Raw genomic sequence first — 15,405 nt, 5'->3', positions numbered from 1 at the left:
ATCTAAATTAATTATGAACAATAATTTTTTTACACAGGAATATTTTCCTAGGACCTCAAAACGTCGAGATCAATTGAAACCTCGATTCCCAAAAATCGGATCAAAACCACCAACTTCCCTTTTATTTAAAATTAAAAATTTTCTTAGCGGGAAGTTAAAAATTTGAAACTGTAACTACATCAAGACATTAAAGATTGATGGTAATTGAGTGCCCGAGTACCTGATGCACAAGATTCGTTATTCAGGATTGATAGACTGGTAAACATTTGATTGGATAACTTTGATGCCGGTGATTATAGTTCACTAACGACCAGCACATGAACTCATAATAGCCGTTCAAATGTGGATCCTGAGACAGTCGTAGCGTCAGGTAGATGAAGATAGTGATGGAGATGGAGATGTTGATCAAATGTAATTAATTAGCCTCCTACATAGATTGTGTTCCTCTGGGAGATTGATACCTTCCCTTATACTACTACTGCTCGAGGAATCGGGCAAGTGCAACCATAGTGTTTGGCTTCGTATATTACATTCCTACACTACTACTACTGCTACTACAACAGCTATTCTAGTGATGTAGTCATTGTCATTGTCGCTGTTGTTGCTGGTGTTGTTGTTGTACAGAATAGAGAAACTATAGAGACATTGCGTTAGGTAACTACGCAACAACGTTTCATGTTGAGTTTAAACTTGGTTGAGATACAGCAAACTAAATTTCAGCATCTGGTGATTCTGTTGGTGGCAGTGGAACTGCCAGTGTTAGTTAGACGTTATGCGTCGTCGCAGAGAAATTTAAACGTTAAATTTATGGTTGCTACCTAGGGTAAGATCTTCCTGATTAAATTATCATTTGTCCGGTCGACGTATTCACACTAATTACCTTGAAAGATATACTCCCGTTCCAGACTACTATCTAATAGCTCAGAAAGCTTGAGAAATAGCTAGACAGCTACCTAACTAAGTAGTAGTAATCTTTTATTGTGAATCCTGTATCCATGTGAACAACTATACATATATATGTTAACTGAATAGTAAACTTTGGATTATTTCAAAGTATATATATATATATATATGTATGATTCAATTTAAGTTGAATGACGTTGAATAAATAATTGTGATTAATGGCCAATTAAAATTATTTTAATTGCTACTGTACTTTTGTCTCGCACATATATGTATATATATATATTAATTAACAAATATTTCACGCAGATATATTTAATTACAATTCGTTTATGTAATTTAATTAGCTGAAACTTTTAATTATAAATAATTAAACTCTTTTAATTCAGTGGATCAAATATTATTTTTTTTTATTAAATCAATTCAAATAATTTTCAGATTGTGAAAAATAAAATTAATTTTTTTTAAATATTGTTCTGACATTTTTAAATGATAAGTGAACTCGTGTAATTTTTTTTTTGCACGAATTCACTTTTACAATTTTTTTTTTTTTTTATAAACTTAAATTTTGGCGGGAAAAAAAGTCGGATATAAATTTATGTTTTGAAGATTTAGTTAATGTATGTAAATAATCAGTAAAAGATTTAATTGTTTTTTTTTTTAAATCAAAGAAATAATGATTCAAGTTTTGTTTTCTTTCGTAAGACCGCCAGTCTGTAATTTAAATCAACTAGTGTTTTATTTTTTAAAATTTCATTTTACTTTATTTTTTATGCTCTTTAAAATTTATTCGATGCAATTTAGCGCGACGGAAAATCGATTAAACTTCAAACGCCAATAGAGCATTATAAAGAAGTATTTATTTTTTTTTTTGTTGTTGCATTGTATCAAAAAAATAAATGGCAATTAATAGAAAGTAATTTGAGTAATTAAATAATTTTTTTTTTTCTATCAGTGTAAAAAAATAATTACACGTGATCAGGGATCGTAAGACAGAAAAAAAATAAAATAAAAATATTCCAAATGACAAAAAAAAACGACAATAGCTTTATCATCATCTCGCGAACATCACAAATCACGATTATATTCTCAAGTGTCACATTATATACCAGTGTATTTTTATTATCTCAACGTGACACCTCATTATAAAATAAAAATTGCAAATATATCTCGACGAAAGAAAAGAAAAAAATAATAAATAATAAAATAAAGTAAAAGAAAAAATAAATCGACTCGACAAAATACAAAAAAATTGTTGAGAAATATTTTTCATTCCCCCACATATTTTTTTTATTTAAACTCTCGCTACCCTCTCGCTTTGAATCACAAAACTTTTTTTTTACTCTCTGATATTTACGGCGACTTGCTATTTTTTATCACTCTCTTTCTCTTCCTCATTCTTACATTTTTTTTAAGTATTTTTTATCATTTTACATTTTTTTTTCTTTTTTAATTTATTAAAAAAAACAATCTCGACTCCCGTGTTATCGCAGTACGTGTTGTGCAACCGCAGAACAAAGTAAAAAAAAAATTTCACAAATTGTAATAGATAATTTTAAATTGTTAGTCTTTACTTTTTAATATTCACAAGTTATTACAACGATAGCACGGGAATCGATTCCAGCATCTTGACGACGCCCCAATGTACCTCGCCTTTTTTTTATCTTATACATTTTCGTTCTCCTTCGCTTATATTTTTTTTTTTTAAATATATTTTTTTTAGTTTTCTCATCTCTTAACCCTCCTCCCTTTCATCTCTCATCTCAACTCGCAAATCTCAACGACAATGTTAACAGAGCGCAATTGACGCACACTTGCTAACATTTCCCTTGAAATTTTTACCCACTATTATTTTCTTTCAATTTTTTTTTACTATTATTATTATACTCGTACACTAAGACCCATATGTTATTTTATTTATTATTATTACCAGGGTCGTCATTTTTAATTCAATTCGATTTCAAATTTTACCGGTGATGTTTTAACTTTCGCTTTAACGTTAACCCACCTCGCGAGTAAACGTTTTTTAAATAAAAAAAAAATTTATACATATATATACATAGATGTATGTATGTATATATATAACCTTCCCACTTTACGAGCCAAGAGAAATGATCTATTTAAAAGTTTTCATATTTTTCGCCTGCGTTTGCCGATCAAAAAATATCTAGACAGACTTTAATTATATTTTATTTAAATAAAAAAAAAAATTGTCAAGCTTTTACGTTTACTCAAAGTGGACTTGACGGGCTCGCGATTAATAAAGTTATCAATGGGGCCAGGATTTTTGCTTTGATTTAAAAATAACAAGTAATTGATGGTGTCAAATTTTTGATATTACGTCGGAAATATTGGTCGTATAAAAAAATTTTTCAAACAAAAGTTGTAGGAAATTTAATTTTCCAGAAAAAATGTCTTTCATAATATTCGTAGAATTAATACGAAAGCCGTAATTTCAAAACTAAGATTTTTATAATTAACAAAAATTTGAATCATTCATTATGAATCTTAATTTTGGAATTACGGTGAAAGTATTGGTCGTATAAAAAAATTGTATAAATCAAAGTTTTAGGAAATTTAATTTTAGAGGAAAAATGTCTCATATTTTTTTTTTATACGACCAATATTTTCACCGCAATTTCAAAATTAACATTTTCAGAGTTATTAAAAATTTGAATCGTTAATTATGAACCTCAATTTTTGAATTACGGTGAAAATATTGGTCGTATAAAAAAATCAGAAGAGACGATTTTTTTCCAAAATTAAATTTCCTACAACTTTTGTTCGAAAAATTTTTTTACCCGACCAATATTTTCGCCGTAATATTAAAGATTTGAAACTTTCATTTCAAAATTAAGGCAAAAATCTCGTCCCAAAAATATTTAAATATTTAAAAAAAACCGGGAAACGCAGGAGCATGCGCGAAAATAACCGAGTTAAATCTCAATGATATTAATTGAGTAATTCTCTCTCTTGTGCTTGAGTGAACGAATATTCTCCCCGGTCGTTTAACTCACTACCATTCAATGCGCCTGTAATCTCCTTCAACAAGCTCTATCTTTTTCTCTCTCACTCTTCCTCTCTTCTCCTAAACCTTCATTGCTTTTACGATCTTACTACGTCTTTTGTCGTGCACTTACGTACCTGCATATAATTCCTCTTACTTTTATTACGTCAAGTGCACTCAAGAGAACACAAATGCGGGCAAAAAGTCTTTGGGAATTTTATCGTTAACTATTTTATCCCGACATTTATTCTTCTTACAATTATTAAACTTTTTAATCCGCATCACTGATGATATTTGTTCTCTTACTCTTTCTCCATATTTTCAAATTCTTACATCTTCTTAATTAATTAATTTTAATTATTAGTAAATTAAATCATTGCCTTCATAACAAGGCATTGATTTAATTTTTTATTTTAAACCATTTTTTTTTCTCTTCGTTTTTTTTCATAGAAAACAATCCGATGTTTACAAATCTCTTGTAGTCTTTGCTTCCATTACATTACAAGTATCGCAGTTTAAAATTACAATTATTATTGTTTCTGTTTAAATGTTTTACAGACCAACTTAATAGACGTTATTTATAATTAATAAAAAGACCAACATACACGCGTTTCAATCACTCTAAATTTACAATGAAAAAAGTTATTCACACATTTATTTATTAGTCATCAATTGTCATCGATATTAATTTAATTATCAGTAATTATATTACTTGACTTTTTATTTTAATCGGTTGTTTAAATTTTTTTCCAACGAATCACTTCACTACTAGTCGCATTTTATCCGTATTTTTTTTTTTGGCAACAATGCCGACGTGCATTAGCGGCTAGTGCATCAAATTCTGTCTGTTGACAATTCGACTAAAGTCAAATGACTGCAACCGTAAATACTTTTGCTTGTAAAATTAAACCAAATTATCGATAACAAAATTGATGACTTTGTTGTTGATTTATTTTTTTTTTTCATCTTAATCTCTGGTGTAGCAGCAACGAAATTTAATGTACAATTTTTTTCGTTATATTTTTTTTGTTATTTTTTTGTTTTGTATTTTTTTACACACATTCACACAATACACTCTGAGATCATACTTTCATACGTTGAAAAAGATTTTTTACTTAAAACTTCAAGTTTTAATTTAAAAATTTGAAAATTTTTTTTAAAGAAACAGTTTATTTTAAATGGATATTTTGTTTCATTTAAAAGCAATACGATCTCTTTGATGACTTGATTGCAATGTTGATACGAGGCACGCTTAACTCGTATCATCATTGATTGTCGATTGCTAATTGACCTGGGCGTGAGACAAGGTCATCGATTTGTAATTATAATTGTTTATTTATTTAATCTTTTAATTGGCAATTATAAATTTTAGCGAAAGAAAAGAAAAAAAAAACGTATTGTAAATAAAAATAAAATATATTTTTATTTTCGTTGCAAGATTAAACCGTTTCTCATAATTATTGTTGTGTACTTTTTAAATTTTATTTTATTTATTTCATTTGTAGTTTATATCACGACTGAAAAACCGCGCGCGCTTCTACCGCGAAGCTAATTCGTTTTGTTGGCCCGCTATATTATTACATATACAAATAAATGGCTCAAGTCTGTCTTGACACGTCACCAGACTTAATACACATTTTATTATAATTGTTATTATATTTATTAATCGTTATTATTATTTTTTACTATTTTACAATGCAACGGATTATCTTCCGTCTGTATTTCTTGCGATATTTTTAACGTTTAGAGAAAAAAAAAAAATATATAATGTGATTCATGGACACGAGATCGTTGGGGTAAAAAAAATTTGTATTTTATCATTCGCTCCGACATTTTCGCAGACAATGATTAGCATTTTTTTTTACTCTAATTTATTTCCAGCACCAGCACCGTTGTGATAAATTTTATACGTGTATATATTTAGTACGGATAAAAATATATATAACAAATTCTATTTCGATACCGTAATTTCGTTAATTTAATTGAATCCAAATTAACATTTTTTTAATTTTTTTTTGTCGTAAATACTCGCGATTATTTATAATTAAATTTTATTATTGTTTTACGATCCCTGTGTCTCACGTAACCCATTAGCCAAATAATTATAAAAATAAATGTATAAAACTAGTCAATTTATACAATCTCTGATTCTCAATCACAGTATTATAAAATAAACAAAAAAATTTTATATTTTTACAAAAAAAAAACGGAAAAAATTAATTTTTTTTCTTATAAACAAAAAATATTCACTTGGATTTGCAATTATTTTTTTTTGTAAGTAATTACATTTTGTTTTATTTGTGATTAGAACTTCAGAGTTGCTTTTATGACAGTACTGAGATTACAAAATCAAGCCACAATCAACCTATACATTTTATATTTTAAATTCTTTGCACACATTTTGTAAATTACTGATTTTATTTTTTACAAGTAAAAAATAAAAAAAAAATTGATATTATGAATTATGTATATAAATATATCCTATAATTTAATGAGTGTGAATGCAGCAGACATCGACAAATTTAAAACTATAAATAAATATAGTAAATAAATAAAAAAAATGCGCGTTTAAAAAATTTTTAAATTAATAAGCGCATTTTTTTCAAATATTTTTTTTTAAATTATTTACTATATTTATTTACAGTTTTAAATTTGTCTGATGCCTGGTACATTCGCACTCATAATTTAAAGCTTCAGGAGCTAGAAAAAAAAAATAATAAACGTTTTAAAACATAAACTAAATGAAGAATGAAGACTGTAAAATTTATTACATATATATACATACATGTGTATATATATACTAAGCCGTTAATTTATTATTTTTATTTCGGCTTATGGATTTTAATCAAAGACTTTACTTTTTTTTTAAATTTCAAGTAACAAAAAAAAAGTAGAAGGAATATTGAAAGTATGAGGCCTTTCGTATCAAAAATTTTTTTTTGCTTTTTTTTTTTTACTAATAAAATGATATATCTCATGCTGTATTTACATTTACGATAAAATGCAATGACGGACTAAATTCACGTGTGTATTTAACGTTTATTTTTGTGTAAGTATGATTTTTACTTTGTTTTCAATGTATATATATTTATTTATATATGTTAATGTTAATTAATATTTTTAAATTATTAATTATTTAGATAATTAATAATAAAAATTATTTTAAATTATTTATTTGTTTTCCTTCTACGCATTGTGCACTTGATAATGGCTTGACTCTGAGCTAATTATAATTAATTATTTACACTTATAAGTAATATCTATTTACAAAGAAAAATGACTCGCACTTGCACACTGACGTTCACTTCTTCAGTCACTGAGTTTTTGTTTAAATTTCTTTTTTTTATCATTAGTTTTAATTATAAACCGAGCGAAAAAATATAAATAATAAATTTTCATATACTTTTTTTTCTCAACTTCTTTTCTTATTTTTTTACCAATGCTCGGCAATTAATTTTATGTACAAGTAACACATTTATTTATAAACTTTTATAATATTTTGTTACGATGAATTTATAATTTTATATTTTTCCCCGTTTATTCAAAAGTCTTTTGTGTATCTATTAAGTTTATCCTCAAAAGCACTTGCTGTTCCCATTATTTATATTCTTATCGACACTGACGCGCACCCCAAGACTTAAGTAACGATTCTTTTAATAATTATTTATTTTTTTTTCCATCTATTTATATTATTTCAAATAATAATTCACTACCTTGATTATTTATACGCTCATATCGATGTGTTCGAAGTTAATAATGGATATGCCACGTGTAGTACGAGTCACAAATCACTTGTTTCTCCATTTGTTGTTGTTTTTATTGTTGTTGTTGTTGTTTAAATTATATTTATTAATATTACTTTTAATTGAAGAAACTACTTGGACACATTACCTTCATCCAAACTAGTATTGTCCTCAGGTCGTGCTACGTATAAACTAGGATCTATCACCTTGGGAATTGGTTTTATTTCGGTACCAAGTTCTTGTTCAATGCGATGAAGATTAAAACGATCTTCGTAAGTTATTAGATTTATGGCAATACCTAGATGACCGAATCGACCAGATCTACCGATACGATGTAAATACGTCTCGGCCATTTTAGGAAAATCAAAGTTTATCACGACATTTACTGCTTGTACGTCGATACCACGTGTGAATAAATCACTGCTCACCTAAAAAAAAAAATATGTATACATAAATTATGATACTAGTATTTTTATTTTAATATATAGAGAGAAAAATTTACATTCAAGTCGCGTGTAAAAAAAATTCGATATATGGAACTTCTAAACTTGAGAAAAATTTGAACCTCAAGTGGAACTTGGATGAATTTTCGTTACTTGGATAGTAAAAAAAAAAAGTTTATCGGGAATTTTATATGCGCGAATTTGGGATTTTACCCTGGGTCTGTAGAAATTCAAAAAACTCTGACTTGGAATTTTATATGAACATTTTTTTTATTTTATTTTTATGGGGCTATTGGTTTTTAATGGAAACTTTTTCGGAATGAGGGTAAAATTTAGTAAAAATGTCTTTTAAAAATATTTTTTTTTTACTTAAATTTTGCTCATATAAAAATCCAGATAAATTTTTTTTTACGATCAAAATTACGGAGTTTGAAAAAAGTTCCATTTGAAATTCTAATCTGTCTCAAGTTTAGAAGTTCCACGTGTCGAATTTTTTTGGAAAAAATTTTTGTATGTGGGTTAATTAATTAGCATTTTATTGTCATGATAATAAATAGAACCCATATTGCAAGGAATTCATTCCGTTATTGAACAGGAATATTTTTATTGCGCGAAATTTAAAATTTGAAATAATTTGAATTCAAAGTCTAAAGTCAAGTAATTTAAAAAAATTGTAAAACTAGTAATTAAAGTCGACTTAGTACTTTTATAAGATATTTTTTAACCAATGAAATTTGATACTTAAAAAAAGTAAATAAAACTTTAGGAAAAGTAACGTCTCGACTTTAGATTTATAGACATAATTTTTTTCAAGTTTAAATTAAAATTCCTGTCTCAAAGTTACAAGTTCGTGCTGAAGATTTTACAAACTGATTTTTATTTACACAAGTAACGCCCGTGGAACATGGGAATAAATCTTTTGTTTTATGGGTTTTATTTCCTGCTTTGACAAATAAACACTGCGGTGTTTATTCTGAGGTAATTACATTGTGTATTTTACTCACTGAGTTTGCTAGTTGTTATGATAAATGTAAATTTTTCTCCATGAAGATAAAAATATATAAAAAGTAACGTACCAAGTTTCGGCAAAGACCGGCGCGGAAATCATGGAAAACGCGATTTCTGTGTGCTTGAGCCATTTTGGCGTGTATGTAGTAGCAACAGTATCCCAAATCTGTTATTTTCTTAGCTAACAGTTCAACACGTTGCGTCGAGTTACAGAATATAATACTCTGATTTATTTGTAACTTCGAAAACAGTGTATTGAGGCAATGGACTTTTTGTCGCTCTTGTACAAATGCATAGTATTGTGTAACACCTTTTAGCGTCAACTCCTCCATTAAATTGATCTCGTATGGATCTCTCAAGTGTTTTTCCATAAATTGCTTAACGGTCAGTGGGAACGTGGCTGAATACAGCAATATTTGTCGTTCCTTTGGCAATCTATTCAACAAATAAATTTTATCGATTATTCAAACATTTATTTAATTTACAATAATTATAGTTTTGATAAATTTCAACTTAGTAATAGAATTTATAAATACAAGATTGCAATTTAAACCAAAAAAATTTTACTATCTAATCATCAAAATTCATGTATGGTAAGAGACCCACTCGATTAGGGAACTAGTACCCGATCACTCATATATTTTTATATAGATATTTACTAAATTTGACTAAATACAGATATACAAATTCATGGAGTGATCGGGTACTAGGTCTTGTACTTTACCTGAAGATCAGAAAATTTTTCACAGTGAAAATAAAAAACAAAATTGTAAGTAAAAAAATCTACTGGGTCGAGACTTCCGAAATGTTTTGCATCGGTGCTCGGATGTCAGTAGAAAATTGCCAGCCAGCTCAAACTACCCCTTAATGGAGCATTCATAAAATACGTCACGCAAAATTTTACTTTTTTAGAACCCTCCCCTTCGTCACGCTGTCACATTTTCTGCGATCTCCCTATCAATATTGCGTCACAAATGATAGACCTCTCCCTCGGGATGACGGAAATGTATACATATAAATATTTATGTACTTACAAATATAAAATGAATGACTTTCTAACGATCCTGAAGATAGCAGACGAATTAAGAATTTTCGGATTTTTGTTTTCAACAAATCAATTACAAAAAACTAAAAATATGCACATGTAGAAAATTTAAAAAAACTATAGGCGCAATTTTGAAAATTTTTTTTTTTTTTACAATTTATCGTTATTAAAAAGAATTCAAAAATTATTGGACGTCGGCTAACTTCAGATCAGGACTTTCTATCGTAACACGAAAATAAAATTAAAAAAAAAGAGAAAAATTTTTTCACGAACTGCGAACGACACGTTTCCTTAGATCTCCAAACCCCCCGACTCCCCTTGTTATAGTAAGCGACACCCCTTCGTTCCCCATAAGTACGAACGTATTTTATGAACGGGCCCTAAGCAATCAAATGACAAATTTTTTTAATTTTCTTCGCGCGAAAAACGTTCCGATCTTCAGATACATCATAATTTAGAATTATGTTAATTAATAACAATAACAGTCATTATCATTCAATGCCATATTAGGTATTTATTCAAGGTATATTTTAATTTAAATTAATTTCTTTGTTATGTTCCAAACTAGTAACCGTGCATACAAAAGAAAAAAAAATACTGACTATCAAATAATAAAATACCTAAAGATTATTTAGCTTCTGTTTATTTTTTTTTTGTATTTATCAATGAGTAAATAAAATTCTTTCGTCTTTATTATTTCATAAGAAATTTTATTTCAAGTCTTCAATGAATCAGTCACTAAAAATTAATTTTTTTTTTTTTTCTCTTAAATCAGGACAAATATTTATTTTATCTCAACTACTAGCCTCCTTAATTGTTCTCAATTATCGAGTAGAGAAATTTATTCATTTGAAAATATTCAAGTACAATTTATAATAAAAAAAATATTAGATAAGATAAAATATATATACGTAAATATACATGTACACTTTAAATAAGTGTTTGATTAAATTTTAACTTATAAAATTTGAACTTCGTCATTTTTTTTACCTCAAAAAATTATATCAAGAAATATCATTGTTTTAAATGATCAAGTACATATATATATATGATCATACAAATATATTTAAAAAATAAAAAACAGTAGTAATTTCATTGAACTCTAGTAGATATTTTGCAGAATAAAATTTCAAATTTCGAGATTGATAAAAATTTCCGTTCATAAATTTATCCAAAACTAGACAATAATAAAATTAAAAAAATATATATTACCTGGAAATCACGTGATCCAACATTCCTTTGAAATCTTGTGAGAGAAGTTTGTCAGCCTCATCTAGTACTAAAATCCTGCAGTGATCCATGGTTGCGACATTTTTGTCCATCAAGTCAAGAATTCTTCCCGGTGTGGCGATGATCACGTGAACTATAAATACACAGAATTAAAATAAGTAAAAAAAAAATAATAATGGTGATAATTAATACATAAAGGTAAAGAAAAAAGTAATGAAACCTTTTTGATAAATCCTCATAATGTCATCACGTAAGTTTGTTCCACCGGTAGTTACCATAACTTTAACATCCATATGTTTAGCAAGTTCAATACAAATTTGAGATGTCTGTAATGCCAACTCTCGAGTAGGCACTATCACTAAAGCTTGAATTACGTCTTTTCGTGGGTCAACCTAAAATTAGTTCATTATTGATTAATTAATGAACATTATTCAATGACATTACAATTATAAATAAATTAATAATTGATATTTATAATATGCAAATGTAATACTAATTAATATTAATTACCTGTTCCAAGACAGGAATAGAATATGCTCCAGTTTTTCCTGTACCGTTTTTAGCACGCGCTAAAATGTCTTTGCCGGACAATGCAATTGGAATACTAGCTTCTTGAATAGGAGATGGTTTTTCCCATCCTTTCTCAAATATTCCCATCAATAGTTCACGTTTTAAACAAAACTCTTCAAATTCATTACCACGTGTGTTTGTAACATCCTGTTGACAAAAATATATCATAATTAAATACCAACTACATGGAAGCTGTGGAATTTATAAAAATTACGGCACATCATTAAGTAATTAATTACGAAAAATTTTGACGTTTCAATCAGAGATTTTTTTATAATTAAAATTTCAATTCGCATATGAATTAGTATATCTTTCATTGAAAAAAAATTTATTATTAATCTATCATACTTTCAGTATTTATTGGTATACTTATTATTACAGAACTAAATGAAAATCCGATTAAAAATTTTATGTAGACAAGCGAATACTTAAAAAAATGATTTTCTTTAATTTTTTATTTAGAAGCTTGAGATAAATTAATTTATTTTACTCATTATGGTGACCACAGATTTTTGAAACTGAAATTCCCTGACTTTTCCAGGTATTCCAGTCATGTAATTAAAAAATTTCCTGACCGTATGTAGTAATATTCATTTAATTCAAAATAAAATACTATAAGTCATTTCAATAAATAATCAATCATTGTCGTTAAATGAAACTTTATTTTATTATTTGTCAATGCTCGTAGGTTTTTTTTATTTATCAAATGAATCATTTATTATTTTTTATTTTAAATCTATGTTTGTATATAACTTACTCTATAATAAAATATAAATAAATTTTTAATTTTCCCTAGAATAAATTTCATAAATAAGAACGTTTTATAGAATTTTAATAAAATATTAATCAAGTACGCGAATAATAAATATAGTGAAACTTATTAGTTTAATACTTATGTATACTTTTAATGTTTTTGGTTTTTTAACTTGTCAATATGCATGTTAACAGCTTGAAGATCCTGAGGATTGGTTTCTACTAAGACTTTTTTTTTCTAACAGCCTTTTCAATTCTAACTGCTTCATTTTTTTCGCTATTGGAACCAATTTCTACTAATTTTTTTTCAAGATAAAATTACAATCGCATTCGCGCCGCGCCACTTTTTGAACAGTTTTGACGGAAAAAAAAAATTTATCGGATTTTTTAAGTCAAAAGAAAAGAAAGTAAAAATTTTTCCAGCTTTATGACGAAATTCCCTGACTTTTCCAATACATTTATAATTCCGACATTTCCAAGTTTTCCAGAAATGTGGCCACCATAATAATTTGAATTATTCAAATTTTTTAAAAGTTTTTAATAGTTCCGATGCTAGGAAACTATTCGTGACAATTATTGATAATTGTAATAAATAAATTGATGTCTTACAAAGTTAATGTCAATAATTGACATTTTTTGAATAATAATAATAATAAAAAATAACTTACACTTGTTTTAATTCGCTTATCTCGCGGTGGAATTCTCAGTTTGGATTTCCAGCCAACATCGTCCATTTTTTCGAGCTCTGACTTTGAGCCCAAGCCCGAATTCAACATGTGATTGGAATTAATATGCGTTTCGGTCATCATTTCGATAACGCAGTTTTACTCTATCTTCTTAAACTAGAATCAAAAATTTATTTATTAAACTCTCTTTCTTAATACTCTCAAATAAATAATTAATAAACCATACGAAAAGTAAATAGAAAATTCTCCGAAACAAAGAAAATAAGTTCGAGAACATTAAACCTTAATTGAAATACAATAGATAACCGAAACTAAATAAAGTAAAAACAAAATGAGATCATCATTTTTCGTATTATTACACTAATCCCCAAACAATTGTCGGATTAACTCGACTACCTGAGAATTTTTTTTTCTTCTCTAAATACTTTAGATCAATATTCATTTTTATTTTTCTGTTTTATTTTTAGCTCCATGAATATCAAATACGAAATAATTTCAAATTAAACAATAAAATTCATAAGTTTATGATACCGTTAAATTTTCAAATTCATAAATTCCGTCAACATTTCATACAACAAAAAAAAAATCATCACCCGGACTGAAGTTAAAAATGAAAAAATTGAATCCCTAATAAAATGGTAACAGAAATTAATGACTTAAAAGTTAATTAGAATAGTTGAGTAAAATAAAAAATATGTGATATTGAACCGGTAAAGCCTAAAAAGAAAAATGGAAGCGACAAAACCTCAACCTAAATTCCTTGTACTTTGGTCCAAGTAAAAAAAAGTTATAAATAAATAATTATTTTATTAAATAATATAACGTCTGATAAAATAAATTAGATAAGATTTGAATAAATAATAATAAGATGAGGTAAAGATAAAATAATTTACCGTGAAAAGGATGGCCAGAGATTGTATATTTTATATCGAAGCGTATCACTTGAATGGTGAACACAAAATGCCAAAATGGCCGTCCAGACCCAATGTCAAGTTTCGATCTTTAGCCGTATGCGCTACGAGAGAGAACACACCAACAACCGCTCATACGTTTTAACTAACGTTATATGTTATATATATGTATATATATATATACAATATTACTCCTTGTTCTCCCTTCCGACAATAATTCTTTCTCTCTTAATCTGCAGTTAAAACTCGCGCCTTCTCACTCTCTCTCACAAAAATGTTCTCGAGCGTCTCTACGCGTCCACTTATTATATATTTTTTTTACAAAATAATATTCATATTTATTGTAATTAAATATATTTATAAATTATAAAGCTAAAATTAATTTTCAAACTTTCTTTGTTGATAAACTTGTTATTTATTTTGTAATTTATATTTATTAATTAATTAATTGTTTGTTGTTTTTTTTTTAAATTCAAATAAAATTTTTTAAGTAGAACTTGAAGTTTAAATTATTTTATTTATTTAATCGGCAACTAACGCACTGCGCTAAATGCGGACGATAATTTACTTGGTGAATAATACACTTGGTATCTTTTATGAAAGAATAAAAACACTATTATAACAGTAACCGTTTTTTTATCTTTTTTTTATAGCGGTTGAAGATGGCGCACACCATAAATCGACGCGCATGCTCGAGTTATCGAAACGTCAAGGGGAGTTTTTAATTCGGAAATTTATTTATTCTTTTAAATTTTAATTTTTCATTGGGTTAGAAATTTTAAACTGCGCGCTTGCGCGGGATTTTTAAAAAGGCGGGAATATTTAAATAATTGTCCATAATATTAAGAGAATAAGGAAACTTTTGTTCCAGCCATATCTGTATGACAGAATTAGTTGATGTTAGTAAATTCGGTATCGTTAAAAAGGTCTTGTTTTTTAAAGATAAGAACCAACAAAAAATTTATATATGTATATAACAATAATAATAATAATAATAATAATAATAAATGGCTGAGTGTCGCAGATTAAATTTAATAAAAAAATTAATTGAAACTTTATTGCTCACAAATTGATCTTTCTATAAAAATATTTTAAATTTAATAATA

General features: G+C 27.1%; 1 protein-coding gene across 1 annotated transcript; it reads right to left on the bottom strand.

Moving 5' to 3' along the window:
• Positions 1-4,858: 4,858 nt before the first annotated feature.
• On the bottom strand, positions 4,859-14,903 carry LOC130678304 (ATP-dependent RNA helicase me31b). The gene is made up of 7 exons (XM_057485455.1): positions 14,282-14,903; positions 13,371-13,544; positions 11,890-12,096; positions 11,600-11,771; positions 11,362-11,512; positions 9,173-9,539; positions 4,859-8,081 (listed from the first exon to the last, which is right to left on the bottom strand). Exons 2-7 carry the CDS (start codon positions 13,509-13,511, stop codon positions 7,785-7,787), a joined length of 1,335 nt encoding a protein of 444 aa, XP_057341438.1. The 5' UTR covers positions 13,512-13,544; positions 14,282-14,903; the 3' UTR covers positions 4,859-7,784.
• Between the last annotated feature and the right edge of the window lie 502 nt (positions 14,904-15,405).

Source organism: Microplitis mediator, chromosome 1 (assembly GCF_029852145.1).
Source record: "Microplitis mediator isolate UGA2020A chromosome 1, iyMicMedi2.1, whole genome shotgun sequence".
NCBI lineage: Eukaryota > Metazoa > Arthropoda > Insecta > Hymenoptera > Braconidae > Microplitis > Microplitis mediator.
Note: the sequence above shows the minus strand (reverse complement) of the source record. Positions and strands in the feature narration are given on the sequence as shown.